The sequence below is a fragment of the Aethalodelphis obliquidens genome, unplaced genomic scaffold, assembly GCF_003676395.1.
Source record: "Aethalodelphis obliquidens isolate GAN/ISIS:26980383/991018 unplaced genomic scaffold, ASM367639v1 scaffold33, whole genome shotgun sequence".
In the NCBI taxonomy this organism is placed as follows: Eukaryota; Metazoa; Chordata; class Mammalia; order Artiodactyla; family Delphinidae; genus Aethalodelphis; species Aethalodelphis obliquidens.
In genome coordinates this window covers 19,414,165-19,433,924 of record NW_020837977.1, presented here as the reverse complement: position 1 = coordinate 19,433,924, position 19,760 = coordinate 19,414,165, and the positions used below count along the sequence as shown (strand labels likewise).

General features: G+C 41.7%; 1 protein-coding gene across 14 annotated transcripts in view; it reads right to left on the bottom strand.

The window, feature by feature from the left end:
• Positions 1–203: 203 nt before the first annotated feature.
• The window catches only part of PCMTD1 (protein-L-isoaspartate (D-aspartate) O-methyltransferase domain containing 1), a 62,569-nt gene continuing 43,012 nt past the window's right edge, over positions 204–19,760 (bottom strand). For 4 of the 14 annotated variants that reach the window (XM_027128118.1, XM_027128138.1, XM_027128119.1 and 1 more), the window contains 3 exons: positions 10,134–10,305; positions 8,500–8,623; positions 204–3,240 (listed from right to left, as the gene is read on the bottom strand). In XM_027128118.1, coding sequence (XP_026983919.1) covers positions 2,876–3,240; positions 8,500–8,623; positions 10,134–10,187 — 543 coding nt within the window. In that variant the 5' untranslated portion in view covers positions 10,188–10,305 and the 3' untranslated portion in view covers positions 204–2,875. Of the gene's footprint in view, positions 3,241–8,499; positions 8,624–10,051; positions 10,306–10,526; positions 12,611–15,057; positions 15,166–15,567; positions 15,759–19,760 lie in introns of those variants that run through there. The other 10 variants (XR_003437427.1, XR_003437426.1, XR_003437425.1 and 7 more) reach the window with 7 other exon arrangements.

Below are 19,760 nucleotides of genomic sequence, written 5' to 3'. Positions count from 1 at the left end.
ACTCTCAACCACTGCGCCACCAGGGAAGCCCCATAAAAATAAATTTTTTAAAACCCTACACCCTTCAGCGGTGGCAACAGTCAAAAGGAAATGAGATGTCCAAATACAGACAATTCTATACCATAATTCAGCATATATCCATAGGTGTACTGACATTTTCTAAATTTAGAAAGAGAAAAAAGGCAGGCCACTGGAGAACGATGCTTAGTTATATGCAACTGTTTATTTAAAATAATTTTCCAAGTTTTCCCATAAATTAACAGGTTTTGCTTCACTTTTGTCCTCTCAAACAGCTGGAAACCAACACTTCCACATTTTGTATTTTAACTACTATGTGTGCTATCTTAATGACGTTTTTCTTTATTAGTACTAGAACCAGATATATGGACCAATAAGCAGTACAGATTTAAACGATGTTCCTGGTAGTTAATGGTGTTGCCGGCAGTTTCTCGGGCTCTATCAGATCCTGGGTGCTATTTCAAGCCATCTCCAAGCAGCAATCTGACTGAGGGGGGGAAGTCGTCGTGCTCCCTCCCTAGGCCTACTTTCTCTCCGCAAAACAAATAATTACCCCACTGTAAATTCCCATGAATACACTGCTCATCATTTTGAATTACTTCATCTTTATTTGCTACCTCTCCACCTATAAAACACAATTATCCACACTCAAATATAACATGATTCATTAAAAAATAAACACCCAAAATATTCTTAATCATTCTAATATATTCCCATTAATAGATAAAAGGGCTTTCGCTTAAAATTTCATTCTTTATTTCTACTTCTTTATTTAAAGTCAATAGTAAAGACACAACTGTGAAATAAATGCATTTAAAAACACAAAAGATACATTTCAATGACAAAAAATAGGCAATGATTATGAAAACCTACTGTACATTTTGCCAAAGCCAACAGAATAAAAGCTGCTATGAAAAACTCCATCTTCAAATATATCCTAAACAGAAACGTCCCTCATGAATAGTTAACACCACGATTTAAGAAAACGTCGTGTTGACGTTATCTGAACACTTGCCCCGAAAACAACAAAGCTGGTGGGGGGGGCGGCTAGATAAAAAATATGTGGGCACCAGGAGCCCCAAATTAAACTTCTAAAATGGACACTGATTTCAAAATAAAAGGAACATTTCTAACGTGACAATAGCATGAAACTATTTTTTTTTCCTTGATAGAAATGAATGGGGCATTTCTTAACAATAACAGCTTAGTCATCGCCTAAGAAAAATTGTGGAGATACCCCCAAGCCCAGTCAATGGTAAAAAACGAACAGCTTCCACGAAATTATCTTTCACATTACTAAAATATCCTGATTTACCTGGGATGATTCATGCTTAGACTATTTCAAACAGTTGTTTTTACATGTGTGGAATTACCAGAGCTGAGATTTTTTTTAAACCATTCATCTAACGGTTGAATCTTTGCAGAGACATAATAATCCTTCCACTACACATCGATTGCGTTTCCTCAAGCATACTTGTTCAACAGTTGTAACAGTGATGCTGGTGGTGATAAGTGATACTCTCAAATTTTCCCTTCTAAAAAATATATAATCCATGGAACACTAAATAGTAAATATGCTACACTGTATACTTTCTTAAACAAGGCATGACTCTTCATGCCCTAGTAGGAAGAAAAGAAACACTAATAACGGCATTTACCACCTGTTTCACTACTGACATTCAAATAATGAATACAGTAGTATGGGATATTAATCAAAAAAATGAAAATCACTGTTACTTTACCACAAGAAACAAGAACAAAATAAAAACATGGGAAGAAATTAAATGAGCCCAGTGTAGGTCCCAAAGATTACACCATGATTCCGAATTTTCAAAGAAAAGGTCACCTACATATAATTTCTGTGACTACTTCCTATGCTACAAAGATGAATTTCAAAGCAAATGCAGGCTGGCGCAGCCCTGCTTGTCAAGGATGAACCTGCCAATGAACCAGGAGTTTCCTTTGCTAAAGTGCACCTGTGACCAGCCCACTCAGGCCGATTCACCGATGAGCCATCAACAGTCGCGTAGAACAACGGACTCTCTTAAAGCAAATACTTTATACAGTGGACTACAGGGAAAACCGTCCTAAATATACTATCTTCTAAAACTTCAGAGTAAGATAACCTCATCATTTTTAAATACTGAAAATGTAAAGGGTCCACCCAAACTAAGAGTTGTATTAAGTATATACGTTTTACTTTAATATTCACTTGACATGCTCCTAAAATCTCTATGAGAGAAGCAGATGTTTTCCCCATGTCTTTTGGCAACAGATTCAAGAGCAAGAGTAGCAGTGCTGTTGAACTCCCTGAAAGGAGGCTTTTTAAAGCTACGTTACTCCGTATCTGCATCGTTATTGCACTCATACATTGCCCGGAACAGACCTACAGCAACTCAGCAATAGTGACTGCAACACACAAAGCTTCTGATTTCCTTGTTAGATAAAGGTTTCACGGAGGAAATGCAAATGGCTGCAATTGGAATCAGACTACATATATGCTTCCTGATTATTTCCCCTTATGGAAGATTAAATCTAACCCTCACCACTACTAGTCTGTAAGGAACCAGATGAGGGTCTGAAGGACCCAGTCTTGACTACTGTTACATTCCACTCTTGAAGTCGCTCCAAGTTAAAACAGCAATTTTAACAAGATTTAAAGAAAAATATATTTTATAAAAGGGATTCTTTTTAATCACAGAATACATCATTTTTATTACCAAGACAGAAACAAGTTATACTTTTTCCACTAAAAATTCACTCTGATGAAAGAAAGAATTCTCTTTTAACATCTAACAATGCTACATTTTCAAGACTAAAGGAGTTATCAGTAGGCGTTCTTCCTTCTCGCTCTAAGTTACTTCTCCCTAAAGTACGTCAAGTACGCTTTTAGAGCCTCGGGCAGGGGGAGCCTCATGATCTTCTCCCTCAGCAAGTTCTGGGGCGGCGTCTCCTGCTCGCGGGCGGCGCCGCGGCCCGTCTCCTCCCCCGCGTTATCCTCTTCCATCTTCTCCTCCTCCTCGCTGTCCAGAGGCTGAGGGATGAGCTGATTCCCCACAAAGACGTAAGTGTTAATCCTCTGCTTGACCCTCTTCCTTTTCCTTTTGGGCGGAGCCCTCTGAGGAACGCCCTTGGCCTGCATCTCATCATTGATGAAATTTCTAAGTGTGCGTCGAATGTAAATACGAGCCAAGTCCTGCAGATTCCTGACAGCACAGGGGGCTAAAGACACACGGGAAACATAAAAAGTGAAACGTTACGTACTGTTCACTTCTTAGTGAGTATTAGGAGACAGGACACAAAAAACTGACGTTCATCTAACACAGATTTTAGGAAGCGCGCCTACTATGTGCCAGACCACTGCAGTACTGAGGACAGCGGACGGCACCGGAGTCTACAGTGTGTACAGACATGTGCGCATCCCCAGGTATGAGCATGAACCCTCTCGGGGAGGATAAATAACTTACAACGGCTGGAGCGCACGTGAATTAAGCAGTTAGGGGACAAGAAGAGAAGAGCTTTTACCCTACACATCTTCTGTACTTTCTGATGTTGAAAAGTATGTGAAGGACCTGTTTCAAAACCTCAAATGAAGGCACTGTTTGAACAGCTGCCTCAGTCTGAGCTCTAGACTGTTACACGCATGCACACGCAGTTTCCATCTTTCTGTAAATCAACAGGCAGAACTGGTTCACAGGTAAAGGGCCCCCAGAAATCATGGCGCACACTTTAGCAGCCCCGAAACACCACAGACCTAAGCTGCTGACGCTCGCTTCTATCTAGCCCACGGGGAGAGTCGGAACAGGCCCTGTCTGCTTCACTCCTGCTTCCCACCGGCGCGCAGGTGTTAAGACCTAGCGCCACACGCCCCTCTTGGTGGCCTCCTCCAGTGCATTGCACCCAGACAAAGAAAATTCTCAGGTCCCCACCTGAAATCCGTTCTTCCTAGTTTCCACCCCTGTGGTAATAAAACCCTTATCAAGGATTCTTCTCAAATACCTAACAAAACAAAACACAGCCCTCCTCAGTTCAACAGCACAAGAAAGCCTTCATCACTTCTCCCCTTACTTTTGGTACTTGTTCTTAGCTACCTCCTTCCCAACCTTCCTGTGATCATGTCACTTAACCGAATGTGTATGTGGCCGCTCTTTGCCCTCAGCTGTGAGCCCTTGGGGGCGGGGGGTAGGAAAGAGGCCTGGGGCCCTTCCTCACCCCCCCACAAAGGGCCTGAGGGTACACATCCTGTCCTGGGTGCTTCCCTCCTGCCCCAGTGCCCGGGGCTCTGCCCAGTCACAAGCTGGGCACATCGTGCAGCGGGAGATGTGGTCTTTCATAAAACTCCAGGCAGGAGGCATTTTAGACCAATTCCAAGATCCCTTAGCACATACTTCCTGGCCTGCTACAAAACCTTTTCTTCAGACTCTCTACTGAAACCCAAAATGGAAGAGCACGGCCCGGCCCGGCCCCTCTGTGGGGTGGCGGCTGGCAAGGGAAGGAGCGGGCGTGCCAGGGGCCGGCATGAGACAGGACCACGCTGGGGCGGAGAGAGGGGACAAGCCTGAGTTCTGCTGTGAAGACAGGACGGATGGGGACTGGACGCGGAGTCTTTGGTCCGAGCGGCGAGGCAGATGTAACGCTGATTACCCACGTGACCAAGAGAAAGCACAGTTCGGGGAGGAGAAGATAAAGATTTGCTTTGCTCGCGCTGTGTCCTAAATGGAGGTCTGGGCGCTGCCGCCACCCCGTGGGCCTTTCACATGGGGCAGCCAGTCAGTGCCGGGCGAGGCAAGCGGGGAGGGGCCGGCAAGGTGCTCGGGGCCCAGAGGCCACGCGACGTGCCGGCCCTTTCCGGCCGCGGCAGTCCCTCCAGCGCCGGGCTGGGGGCAAGGCCCGGCTGCAGACGGGAGTCATGGGGTCATCAGCCCCAAAGGCCAGGACGGCCCCCGCGGGGGGCGCCGGCGGGAGGGAGGCCGGAGGTCAAGGGACCACTGCAGGAAGCGGGGTAGAGAACAAGCGGGGATAGAGCTTCAGAAGCTACAAAGAAGAGAAGGAGTACTTGGACTTCTCGGGCGTCCCTGTGGGTGTGACCCGCCCACACCCCGGGCGCTCTCCCAACACGTCCACTGTCCTCCTCCTCTGCCAGCACTGCCTGCTCCTCCAGGGACACGATCACCACGACGACTGCCGGGACAGCCCGACTGCAGAAGCACCGACCGGACCCGGACTGGGAAAGGATTCAGACCTGGCTCCATTCAGTCGCTTCTAACACTCACAGGTCCTGAAGTAGCACCCACAAGAGCCTCATTTAAACGTTTTTCTGATAATACGAACACTTTTAGACAATTCTCAGCCCTACTTATTCCAAAATCCCAGTATTTTCTGTACTGCAACCCTCCTTGTTCCTAATGCTTCTAGTCACGAGAAGGATTCAATGGACCAGACAGACAACACTAGTCCTGACTGCTATAAAATTTTACTGTGAATTGAAGCTTTCAGGCCAAAACTACAATGAAGGTTATCTCTGACACACACGTCAGCTCTATTTGTTTCCCAAAAGGTGGTCTCTATGTAGATTTTATAGGAACCTAGCAGTCAGCACTTTCATTTTTATTTGTTAAGTAAGACTGAAAAGGGCACTGGACTTAGGTCAAACCCCATTTTTAACCTACAAAACCGCAACTTCGTATGGCTCAGTGTGGTGCAGTTCAACAGTTCATGAAATCTCCTGACCTCTGTGATACTGAGATTTATAAGAAGAAATGCACATTTGGCTTCCCCTTCCTGACACAGAGCTCCTAAAACACGTGGAATTTCCTAAGTGATGAGAGCATCAAAGTGAAAAGCAGTGCTTTTTAGTGTTCATGAGAGGCTCCCTTCAACCACACGTGACTTGATGTTACGGGGTGACTTTCACTAAGCCCTTCAAGGTGCTAGGCTGGCTGTCGGGCACACCAACCATGGGATTAGAGAAATGGAACTTTCAGGCTACCCCTCCAGAGACGGGAAAGGGGCTAGAGGTTGAGTTAATCACCGAGAGTTGATTTAATCAATCGAACCTCCACAGAAGCCCCTAATAGAAAGGCTCGGGGAGCTTCTGGGCTGGTGAACAGCTGGAGGCGCTGGGAGGGTGGTGCGCGCAGAGAGGGCGTGGACGTCCGCATCCACCCACACACCCCGCCCTGGGCATCACTCCCATCCGGCTGTTCCCCAGTTAATCTAATGAGTAATCTGTTCTCCTGCATTCTGGGAGCCGCTCCAGCAAATTATCGAACTCTAGGAGGGGTCATGGGGGCCTGATTCACAAGCAGCCTGTGAGAAGCTGGAGGAGGACAGAGCCTGCAGCCTGCGGGGTCTATGCTAGCACCGGCGAGCACCACAACTGCACCAGACCACAGTCTAGCTCGCTGGGGTCCGCAGAGGACTGCAGGATTGCTCAAGGAGGAGAACCCACAGGTCTGCACGACAGGAGGATTCGGCAGGTGGTGTATAAAGGAAACAGAGTTTTCCTTTAGTTGGTGTAGAGTTTTTCCTTCACCCCTTCTAAAGGGCCTGCTGTGAAATTTATTTTTATAATGTCTTATACCAAAGAAAGAAAAAGAAATATGACTTTAAGTTGAATAAAAATTTGTGATGAACCTGAGGAAAAGTTATAAATATATTTTAGTAACTGCTGATATGAGCAATTTCATAGCTACAAAATACGTTTGGCAAAGGATTTGCACGTGTATTTTTTAGAGTTTTTTTGTGCTAACATTCTTTCACATTTTTATTCCCTATAATTAATGATATAATGTTCTCTACACAGAAACCTATTTTAACTTATTTTAACAGAAAAGCAAACGTGTTCTTATTCTCCACACATCCTATTGCATTTCAATTCCTAGCTACCTAGTCCCCAAGTCCACCTCTCCACTGTTAAGAACTTGAGCAGGGGTAACAGGTGTAATTTACTGACCTTCCCAAAATCCCAACACTATTCTTTACTAAGCCATTATTACCTGCTAAGCACTTTATAAACACTACTTCATTTAATTCTCAAAACCACCCCAGGGCTTCCCTGGTGGCACAGTGGTTAAGAATCCTCCTGCCAATGCAGGGGTCATGGGTTCAAGCCCTAGTCCGGGAAGATCCCACATGCCGCAGAACAACTAAGCCCGTGCCTGCAACTACTGAGCCTGTGCTCTAGAGCCTGCATGCCACAACTACTAAGCCCACATGCTACAACTACTAACGCCCACGCACCTAGAGCCCGTGCTCTGCAACAAAGAGAAGCCACCGCAATGAGAAGCCCGCACACCGCATGGAAGAGTAGCCCCCGCTCAACACAACTCGAGAAAGCCCGCGCGCAGCAACGAAGACCCAACGCAGCCAGAAGTAAATAAATAAAATAAATAAAATTAAATTTAAAAAAAACACCCCAAAAGACCACAAAACCACATGGGTTGCAAGAGGGTAAAATAACCCTGAAAATAAAATTAAATCTCTCCCAGGTTCCTATGAAATAAATTCATTTAGAAAGCAAATTAAACGAAGAAGTCTACTACGGTAAAGTTCTAAAGCTCATTTTTGGCAAAGAACTTTACTTATTGGTCTCCAAAGCCATGATACACGCTGGGCCAACCACGGCCGCGCTCACCGCTCCTCCTCAGGGTCTCGGCAGCCCTCAGGGAGCTCAGCGCTCCCGCCTTCTCCAAAGTCCGGTCTTGCACACCGCACACTGCTGTCCCCCCACTTCTCGGCCCTGCCTCTGCTCGTGGTCCAGCTCTGAGCTGGTGGATCACAGGCCCAGTCCCAGCGCCTCCTCACCCATCCTCCTAGCTCGTGCAGCGGGGTGACACCCACATGCCTACCTAATGGGAAACTCAAGCCCAGCCAAAATAAAGGTCTCTGATCTTCCTACACCGATTTCCAAACTATTCACCCTCAGTCCTAAACAGCAATAAATGGTACCATCACTCAGTGAGGGGCTCAGGGTAAAACTTTGGAGCCCTCTTTTTCCTCCACCATTTTCCTACCTTCAAACAACTCCACCCCGATCAACACTGACTCTCTCCTTGAGGACAAGGCAAGTCTCCATCAGCTGTCCTCTGCAGCCCAGCCGAGGAGCCTCAGCGACCCTGAAAGTTACTGCTGGTCTTGGAACGAGCAAGCTCTTTTCAGCCTAAAGAAAGGCTTTTGTGTCTGCTGTCCCTCTGTATGGAAAATGGTGCCAACAAATTTACCGTAATTAATCATTTCACAACTGTAAGTAACAAACTCATCTCTTCATTGACCTGCCCCTTTTCATGCCTCCGTGAAGGCAGCTAACAGGGTCTGGCGCAAGGTAGGAGCTTCATCGAAAAGAAAAAAAAACAAATCCATGGAATGTATTACTGCATTATTTACTTAACTCTTCATAATTAACACAGTCCACTAATCCCGAGCACAGCTGCTGAACAACACAAGCCACGGTCCAGGCAGAAAGGCCCGGCGGTTACTTACGGAGGCCCACAGAGTCCGGTTTGCCACTGTCGTTCTTGCTCGGCTGCACGAGTGGGGCAAATGACACAGCAAGGATGTTTTTACTTTCCCAAGTGTTTTGTCCAGTTCGCATAATTTGTGTTAACTATTTAGAGGGAGAAAAGAAATAGAACGGCTTTATCTTGGAAGTGTGATCACCTTACAGTCACAATTTTGTTTTAACAGAATAACAGCAGTGATTGCTATATAATCACTTGTATCTGAATACAAGCAAATTACTTTCGTTTAAATATTTACCATAAAATGATACAGGAGGAATCACAAATACTTGCTGTTCAAGACAGACACTTGAGTGCAAAAGGCATGACTTTGCAGGTTGTATCTGGGGTCTGAGGGCTTCTAGGGGTACTCTTCCAACCCACACCTGCCACTGGCCCCCAAAACACACGTCTCACACAGGTTCAGTTGTTTGGTTAAAGTGTTGTATTAGTAAAAAGACGTTTTCATTACTGTACCAACGAATGAACTTCATGATCTTCCATGGTGGTTATAAAATACAGATTCTAATTCTAATCCCAACTTGACATTTCACAGATATATGTAATTAGTCACAAGGGGATTAGAAGTTTTACCCAGTCAGCAAATACCCACCATCAGTTCTAGAGAAAAAATATTAGCTCAGTTCATGACTGAAGGAAGGTGAATTAGCATCTTCAATCTATATTACAGCAATCAGCCTATTACATTTTACACTAGTACAATAGTATATAATAAATATTCAACAAAATACCAATGGGAAACCATATTTTGTATGTTTAAAAACGTCTCTTTAAAGGAAAACAGAAAAAGACGATTAATCTGGGAGTCTCAACACTCCGGAAGCATTCAAGTAACATTTTTCCAAGAATGTGTTTTAATGAATGCTTTATATTCTTTCTAATAACTGACAAACACAGTACATGGTGATGGTGAAATCCTCTGACCTGCAAATCACATGTGTGAACTTAGGGGACCCTCAGATATACAAACTCCAAAACGACCACACTATGCCCCAGTCATCTTGGACAATCGATCTTCTACTTACAAACCACAAGGTGTTTTAATCATCTCAGATGTAGGTTAATATGAATATAAAAGATATTTTTTGCAATGTATATTTATAAAATTTCAAAGTAAAAGAGCCTCCCATTTTCTGAATAAATTAGCATTTCATACACTTATTATACCTAATAATTCCAAACCAAAGGCAGACAATAGGTGAAAAATACTTTCAAATGCGCCTACGTATACTAAGAGAAGATCCAAAAATTTACTCATTTCTGGAATGGAGTTAAGCAGTTCAAACCAAACCGCAAACAGGATTTCCTTTTCATATGTTCAGCTAGAAGCAGTTACCACATTCAGTGGCACTCGCTCCCCTCACCCGGACCAGGGAGCAGCTCAGCGCGGCTCTCCTAACCCTAGTTAACGGGTCTTTTCCGCACCTGCCTTGGTTAATAGTCAAGAGCCCGCTTCAATGTTCTCCTCTATAGACAGATCTGTGAAGAGTAATTATTTCTTCCTTAACACTTACAGTGTACCTTTCACTGAGGTAACGCTTCCCGTCTTACGCTAAGTGCGTCTCCTACGTCAAGTGAAAGGACAGTGGAAGCTACCTGGTCTTCTACAGGCATGACCAGGATGCCCCCGACTTTCAGCAGTATCTTCATGTAGTGTTCGTGGTCCTTCTGGACTCCAGCCCCGCAGTAGACCCGGTCATACTGGTGGCTGTCTGACGCTATCTGCAGACAATTACCAACCACAAATGCAGGCTCACAGAACTCGAATCTATACGGAAAACAGACGGCATTTTACCTCATTAAGCAAAAGATCAGATCTAAACAAATTAACAGAGTCTAGCTTCTTGAAATAGTGAAGTTACCAAATTAATTATAAGGATAAAATATTATAAAGTTTGACTGAAATATCAGATTTATGAAGTTTAACACTGATCAAATATATTGTTTTATTATCAGTGATGCAGTGTACATTTTTTCAAAACATTAACCTTTTTTTTTGCCACACTGAAACCTTACTTAAGGCTTAAAAGGTGAATATAGTGAAAAAGCCATCACAACACCAACCTTGCGATGCCCACAAAGGACATACGATAAGGATGAGAATCCCAAAGGTCAAACAAGAGAGAAAAGGCTTCACTCCCCCCGCTCTTTCCAAAAGAAGCCAGGGGCCAGTGGACATGGAAGGGCTTGTGCAGTCTCCACTGCGGGCACCTTGCTGCAGCTAACAGTGGCAAAGCTTGTCAGGAAGACACCGGTGCCCTTACCCTATGCTCTTGCAACCACTAAAGAGTAGGGAGATTTTCCTAATACATTTTGGCAGAACTATGTTACAGGGTTGGAAAAGAGAGCAGAATGAAGTGTTTTTTGGCCCCCACGATCTCCCTACACAACAAAAGAAGAGAGATGGATGGTTTCAAAGCAAAGGCATCTTATCCAGGCCGCCTGTTCCTGGTTACAGTGTTGCTTCGTTGTATACAGAGTTATGCTTTTACAAACTATCCTATTTAGACTCTACTTTATTCCTTAAGTTCTGGCAAATCTGAAAACGGTCTCTAAAATACATAATTAAAAGCCTAATTCACTAATAAAACACATACGGTAATATTTTTAAATTAATTCATGAAATATCCTTTCACTTTTAAGTTGATTGACGTTAATTTGACCACACAGCAAAATCAGGCTATCATTTGAGGATGAAATAATTTACATTAAAAGTTTCGGCATGCAGTGAAAAATGACTCTGAATCATAATCACTTTTATTTTGTAAAACGTATCCTGTCCTTTGGTAATTAACAGACTTATTACGCAGTAAGTTCCCATTAAAATTCACTAAAGTACAGACACACTATGGTCATCGATATCTAAAGAAGAGTTTCGCAGCATGGTGCCGTCCTCAACTTCCTGTCCCCTTGGTGGAGGGGCTGGGGGCATGAGGGTCAGTGTAGAGCCTGCACCCTCCTCTCCACACGGGGCTCCACACAGGGCCAACCCGCGCCACCGCTCCTTCTGCGGCACCCGCGCCCCGGTGCTCACACCTTCTGGCTCTCCCCTCCCTCCACCGCTTCCCGCACAGCTGCTCAGCACAGGTCCACGCCCCTTAGAGGGCCATGTGGGGCTCCTTACGGTTCTACCTGGATGTCCCCACTTCCAGACTCACTCCCTGGCTCTGCCCCCACCCCACACACACTGCACTGCAGCCACAGGTTGAATTGTTGGCTTCTCATCACTTAGAGGAAATATTACAAAGTGTCTCCTGTATCTGTGTCTGTGCTGTTCCTTTGACTGAAAGGCCCCTCCCTCTCTTCTTGATAAACGCCTAGCATCACTTGGAGACACAGCTCAGATACGAGATACACAATGAAATCTTACCCAACTCCTTAATCGGGTCTCATTCTTTCTACTTGCATAATACACACAAAAGTGTGAACTTACCTATGTAACGGACAATGTTTAATTCCTCTCTTATACTCAACACAACCTAGGCTTGTCTATAATCTGGCTTTCAAATAACTAAATAATGTGGATCACGTGGTTTAATCATCTCATCAAACTCAAAATAAGCATCCTTTAAAAAGAAAAAAGACCAGTATTTTCAATCTAAAAATCCCATTCTTATAAAATTTCATTTTAAATAACTTAATTTTATAATAATTTAAGCCAGTCTTAAAATTTTCAGGACGAACGTGAGCAGGGAATTTAAATTTAAAAATCTGAATTATTAAACCTCTTTTACCATTAAGTCTGTTAAATCAACTTAAAAATATGCTTATAGTTTAAAAGTTTCCTACTAGTTAAAAATACTTGAAAGCTCACAGAACTATTATCTAGCAAAACACCATTACAAGTAAACAACTTACAATTAAAACCACTTCTCATGTTCGTGATATTTTTATATACTCTCATCCCAGCAAAATGAATTAGAGGGAGTTTAGTGTCTGATTCTAAAATCAAATGTGTGACTCTAGCCAAGTGGCCTGACACTAGCGATTAGGACAATTCATTCCAAATACTGTTTCTGGAGCACCAGTTGTGTGTCGGCTGGAAATACAACAGGAAACACTCAGGCCTGCATCTAGTGGAAGAGACAACAATCTCAGTAACTGAAGATTAATTTACAAGTGTGATAAATGCTCTAAAGGTATATGACTCCATAAATAGACTGAGGATGCAAGGAAACCGACAGCCCTGGGGAGTGAGAGAAAGGCCCCCTGAGAAATGATTAAGCCGTGATCTGAAAGGTGAGACAGGACAATCAAAACACACGACCCAAGATGGTAGCCACTAGCCACATGTGGATACGAGCCCCTGAAGTGTGGCTCATCCACACTGAGATGTGCTGAAAGGATAAAAATCACACAGGATCTCAAATATTCAGTATGAAAATGTAAAATATCTCAGTATTTCCTTTATATGCGTGTGTATATGTGTATGTATGTATGTGTGTGTATATGTGTATGTGTGTGTGTGTATACTTCAACAGCCGCATAAACTGAAAACACTGAACAACTACCCTTCTAACTCTATCACCTGTAAACAGGAGCTTCAAATATTTCCCTTAACACAAACTTCCCTTTGGAATATTCTCCTGGTTTTCCTGATATCTCTTTGAACACTTCCTCTGAATTTTAATTGTATCTCCATCACCTATTACGGGCCTCAAAAAACACTAACTAGGAGAGAAACATAAGAAACAATTGTTTTGTCAGCTGTTCCACCTACCAACTTTGAAGATGAACCCAAACTTGACAAACTAAATATGTTAATCACAAGAACCCCAGGACTAGAAGAGAAACCTGCACAGAAACAGTTACAGAAAAAATATGTGCCCATGGCACCTTCTATATCAATATGATGGTTCTTGTTTTACTAAATTGGATAACTATAAATAACTGTAGCTTCATATTACAAAATACATGATTTTTTCCCCAAGTGCTAAAAAAAAGGCAAAACTCAAACAGTAAAAAAAAAAACAAAACAAACACTTTTGCCTTTAATGAATAAACCAAACCAACTGTCCTCTAACTGAAAGGTACTTTGTTTTTGTTTTTTTTTTTGAGGTACGCAGGCCTCTCACTGTTGTGGCCTCTCCCGTTGCGGAGCACAGGCTCCGGACGCGCAGGCCCAGTGGTCATGGCTCACGGGCCCCGCCGCTCCGCGGCATGTGGGATCCCCCCGGACCAGGGCACGAACCCGCGTCCCCCGCATCAGCAGGCGGACTCCCAACCACTGCGCCACCACGGAAGCCCCTGAAAGGTACTTTTTAGGGGCCTTTCTGAAGATCTTAAATAAGCCACCTTATTCTAGGAAAGAAAGTCTTTTCCCTTGTAATGCAGATCTGAACAAGTATAACTGCTTCCACTTAGGGAATATTACAAAGAATCATTATAGAGAAAAATTAGACCTCTAAATTTATAAATAACTTCTACTAATGCAAATGGACCACATACCTCTAACAAATGCATATGGGTCTTTACACTTTCATTTAACAAATTAATTTCCTTTACCAGCATACTCAAATTTTAAAGTTTAACTGAACCTGAGACAACATTCCAAAAAGAGTAGAAGGATTGGACTATTTCTAGACACAAAATAGTAAAGCTTCAAGGACACATCAGGTAGAAAGGTGAATGTTTTTAAATGTAGGCACAAAAACACCTAGCACATAGTAATTTACTAGTTATAAGAAGCATGTCTAGCAGAGACAGCGTTCCGTCTGGGTACTGTTCCTTACACTTAGAGCCATGGCTTCACCTTCACCAACAATTCACGAATCCTTCACGTTATCAAAGAAAACAAAACAACTCTCAAACTGCCTGTACTTGTAACATTATTTTTTTAAATACACAAATGGGTTATAGATTATCTTTCCTAATAAAGGATTTAGAGATGAGCTTTAGTATTTCTGACGAGGTAGAGGTGAGGATCTTACTTAGACACTCTGTATTCTGATACTGAAATTATGGCTCATTTTTAAAATAGCATTTCATGTAAACAAATTCATATAAATCCTACTAATAATATTTTTTCGAAAGTCTGTGATTAAACTTTTTCAGGCAAATGTTTACGGATGTGCTCGTATACGTATGAAGAACAAATGACTGATTTGAGGCATGGATGACAGCTACCGTGTGGCTAGAGTCAATTACAACTGCTACTAATTCTTCCAGTGTAAAAAAGAAAATAAAGAGAACAGTTTCCTCCTTCAGCTTTAACTAGATTCTGAAAGCTGCATCTTCCCCAAGTTTCCACAAACCTCTATAGGCAAAGGACATATAACAAAAATACCATTCTGTATAATCTGGAAGACTGTAGTAATACACTAACCAGAAGTTTTCACTTTATTATAAAATAGTGCTACATTATTTATAGATTTATACATAAAATCTAGGTTTAAAAATAGTGGAAGAAGAACATCCAAATTCCACCTTTCCACACCAACCACACACAAATGGGACCTGAGAAGGGAAAAAAAAACAGCAAAACAAAAATGAACAAAAAAAAGAAAGATAAGAGACCTACCAAAAGGAGACTTCCTACGTGGTTATCATTTTAATCCTGAAAGCATGGTTCTTGTGTTCTCTTCCAGGTTTCATACTTGATTTAGGGGGGCTCATTAAAATTCTATGTCTGTTAGTAACGTGAAAAGTAGCAATCATTTTTATCCTTTGAAGAAAACTTCCAAAACAAAATTTCCCAGATACAGATACCTTATACTCCTATATTACACCAAATTATACTTCCTAACAAGTTAGGTAACTTAGTTACCTGTATACAAAAAAAAAAAAGTTAAACAGTTCTAAAATGTAATAACTACAAATTCATCCACTTTAGACTTATAATTATTTATTGATTTAAACCTGAAAATCTAATGGCTTTTTAGACTCTTTCGTCGAGAGGGAAAATTATTTGACATGCCCTCACTAAAATAAAATGTGCACGGAAAATCATCTGTGGGAAAAGAGAGCACAGATAGCTTGGTTTACGACATGAGCGCTTGGCCAAACTAGCACCCGAAGTCCAATCACTTACCTCAGCAGTGCTTTTCTTTACAGGTGCATGCCGATTATCTTCATCTCGAGATGGACAGACGATTCCATTCACAGCAGGGACCTTGCCAACTTGCCCATATAATTCTTTTGATAAGCTGCTAGGAGACCAGGGTGACCTAGCCTTGCCCTGCAGCTTCCCTCTTAGATGGATAGTCTAGGTCTAGGAGCTGACTGAGAGTAGAAAAAACAACATTCCCCTTCAATACACCGTTGGAGTGGGAGCTGACAGTTTGCACACCAGTTTATCATGTGCCATAGGATACTATCATTGAAATTTCAGACGATTATTCCCGTGGAATAAAGGACTTCAAGGACAAAGGAAAGAATCCTATCTTGTTCTCATACTTCGTCCAAAACAACCTGCCAAATGAATCACAGACACTCCTTTTTCTTAAAACACTTTGTCATAATATACATTTTGAACTCAACAGCTAGGACTACTTCATTAAAACAAAACTTCAGGGCTTCCCTGGTGGCGCAGTGGTTGAGAGTCCGCCTGCCAATGGGACACAGGTTCGTGCCCCGGTCCGGGAAGATCCCACATGCCGCGGAGCGGCTGGGCCCGCGAGCCATGGCCGCTGAGCCTGCGCGTCTGGAGCCTGTGCTCCGCAAAGGGAGAGGCCACAACAGAGAGGCCCGCATACTGCAAAAAAAAGAAAAAAAACTTCACAACATTCCATTGGGAAGAAAACCCAAGGAAACGTTAATCTCTTGATCTCCAAGTACAGTTATACCATTCAAAAACTCGTACAACCAAGGATTAAGCTACTGAATTTCAAAAAATTTAAAAAATCAAAGACTTTACCTTTTCAAGTGGTTTCCCTTCCAACTGTATCAAACTCATTCCAGAATAATTCAAGCATTATTTAAAGCACAGTGTGAAGAGTAAATACACAGATTTCTCATTGAATAGAGCTTTAGGAGACTCCACGGGACCAAAAACAATCTCTAAACATTTTATAGGGAATGTGACAGGTACGTCGTATAACAGTGAGCCTTCCTATATTTCAACAATAATTTCTTATAAAGTAACTTGGGATAAAAACTATTTTATTTCTGTCAAACAGTATGTTATTCCCGGAATAATTTCTTCTCCTAAAATGTGTTAGAAGCCATCAAACTTTTACCCATGCCATTTCTAACCGATGTTAAAATACATAACTGGTAGCCCTGATGACTATTTTTAAGCATTTTTCTGTCCCACCATTTCAATGTTTGTCATGATTAAAAACTGTGTTTACAACCTATAATATCTCTCATACAACCACCATCTGAACATTATTAATATACCAAAGTGTTCAAGTATCCGAGAACTAGTTTGAAATAATATTGACTATATATCTAAGATAGCAAAACTACTTCAAGTATGCCATAATTCTCTTAAAGATGAAGCAGGACTGCTCTAGTGATAAACTCATAGAATACAGTATCATTTAATTTTTTCCAATGCAAACTATATAATGTAGAAAAGGAGTCTATAATTAAAAATAAAATTAGGACACTAGACATTGCCACAAATCAATCAAATTCTTCTAAAATGCAGACAACTACACTAGCTCTGAAGGTAATTTAAAGTGTGTACCTTGACTGACCCTGAGGGACACGCTTCCTCTCCTGCCCATCTCCATCACCCATACCACAGGTAAGTCTCATTAATGAACAGGTAGGTGTGCTTTCTGATAAAAATGCTATAGTGCACGTAACCATGCTAACAGCAGTCCCTAAATTCTAATCTGGAAAAAATAAATAAATGATGGAAATAAAAGTGCTGCTTCAACTTTTGTATCTGGGGCCAAGTCGCTAGGCTGTAATTCATTGGCACAGCTTACCCCTGATAAATCAGTTTTTACATCATCATAGCTAAATCAGAACTAAACAAAGACTGGCCTAGCTGAAGTTATGGACTGTCTAACCCTGTTTACCCATCTGGGAAATGTGGACATCAATATTGCCTCTAGGACTGTGGGTACAGCACTTAGAATGGTACTTGGTACTTAAGGAACAGATAATACACATTACCTGCTGTTATTTTTATCATCTCATTACTGTCTTCATGACTCATTTCTACAACAAACTATGTAGAAACAACAGTCCCCCATTCAAAGAGAATGAAAATCTTCAATTAGGCTACGCTGCACTCATGTGGCTAATGACAGTAGAGTATTTCCAAAATCAGGTACAGCTTCCTTGGAGGGGAGAGGAGACAGGACCTATTGTCTCACAGGGAATGGCACACCCCAAAGCATGCCCTCTAGGGAGCCAAGTCATACAAACACATCAATGAAGCCGTAAATAAATGCTACACCAATTACCACTTACTTGCAAAGCACTTACAGGGTAAAGGTTTATAATTCACGCTCCTTTAACTGACTTACTCTTCCAAGTAAACACAGCTGGAGAGATTATTTTGCTTACTCTACCTGCACAAACACTGATTCAGATAACCTCACCTTCCCCAAACTTCTCCTTCGCTCACGAAAGCCACTGGGCTAAGATAAAAACGTCACGGAGCGTGTGTGTGACGGGCAGAACAGGAGTCGGCAGACCACGGACAAGAGGCCAAATGCAGCCCGCACTTGTTTCTGTCAATGAAGGGGTACCAGAACTCCTCGCCCACCCCTCCACAGGGTGTCCCAGGAGGCCTCTGCACTGCAGTGGCACAGCTGAGCAGCTGCAACAGAGCCCGCTTGGCCCAGGAAGCCAGATACATCCACTATCTGGTCCTTCATCTGAAAAAGCTTGCCGGTGTTTTAGAGAACCTTTGAAATCAAATGTCAGTTCATTAGGGAATTTCGGTACATGTGGGTATACCACAGGCACAGCAAAGGAATAATAAACCACACAAGAGAACTCCCCCTTCCCTCCTATCTCCAAGTATAGTAAATTCAGGGTAGCCTCTCCAAATTATTTCATTTGCTGATACAGAACCAAGACATAGAAAGAAAGTTTAAAAGTATATACATTATACTAAGGATCTTTTTTCTGAAAGAAGAAATAGGACTTTCAAGACTCAGGAACCAAGCTTGCTTTGTAAAGCACACACAGAAGCACACATCTGTATATTGTTTTTTAAATATGTATCTTACATTACATAATCTAATGTTGAGTAGTTTACTGAATCTTTCCCCGCCTACTATGTTTGGGAGTTCACTATGATCTCCAATAGATATACATAAGAAAACTTTAAAGATACAGTTTAAATCATAAGTGACATGACAATACTTTCGAAAAAGGAACTGATAAAAAAGATCCAAACCAACAGGATAAATAAGATTGGAAAAGTATTAGGTTTTAGCTTTCTACTGTCTTCGTGTTATACACAATCAAGGACAGCCTGGTACTAAGGAACAATACTAAGTACTAAGGCATACATAAATAGCAATTTGTTTTCCTGAGTTACTTTACATTTTATTAATTAAAACGTATTTTGATGACCCGTACACAATTAAATGTAATAAAATTGCTTAGGAACGGAATTTTAAACATCACTTTCCAAAGCAAGGTTTTCAAATTTAAAAATTGAAAATAACTAGGAATATTATCAACAAACGCCAAGAAAAATCAAAGAAATCATCAAAACACAAGTAAGATAGGAAGAAAACTACTACATCTTCATCATTTCTATCACCAAAACCAAATGATGTTAAAGGAGCCCATTAAATGACTCAACTTTGATTACTTAACTTCCACCCAACTCACGACTTTGTGCAAAACGAAGCATTTCCCAGTACCTACTACCCCTTGTATGTGCAAGATACCTTTATAATCTGAAGTACGTAACCACTAGTTCAGGAGCGACTTGAAAACCAGAATAGATAACATTTCCAGAACTGTCTTTTTTTTTCAGAATAGTTTATTAATATAAGAATCTGTTTTAAAAGTTGTAACACTTCAGAAACAACCATATCATAAAGTCTGATTAACTAAAGTAACAAAACCATTAAAAATTATAAAGAAACATTTAGATCAGTCATATCACCATATTTGATGATTCACCATTTTATGGATAACAAACCTGTATAACACGGTAACAACAACACTCAAGAAATACAAGCCAAGGACATTTGATCATCTTACGATTACATGAAAACAATTTTAGAAAAAAAAATTTTAATTGAGACACTTAAATATATAAAACCTTCAAAATTATCTGTGTTATAGATTACTTAATAT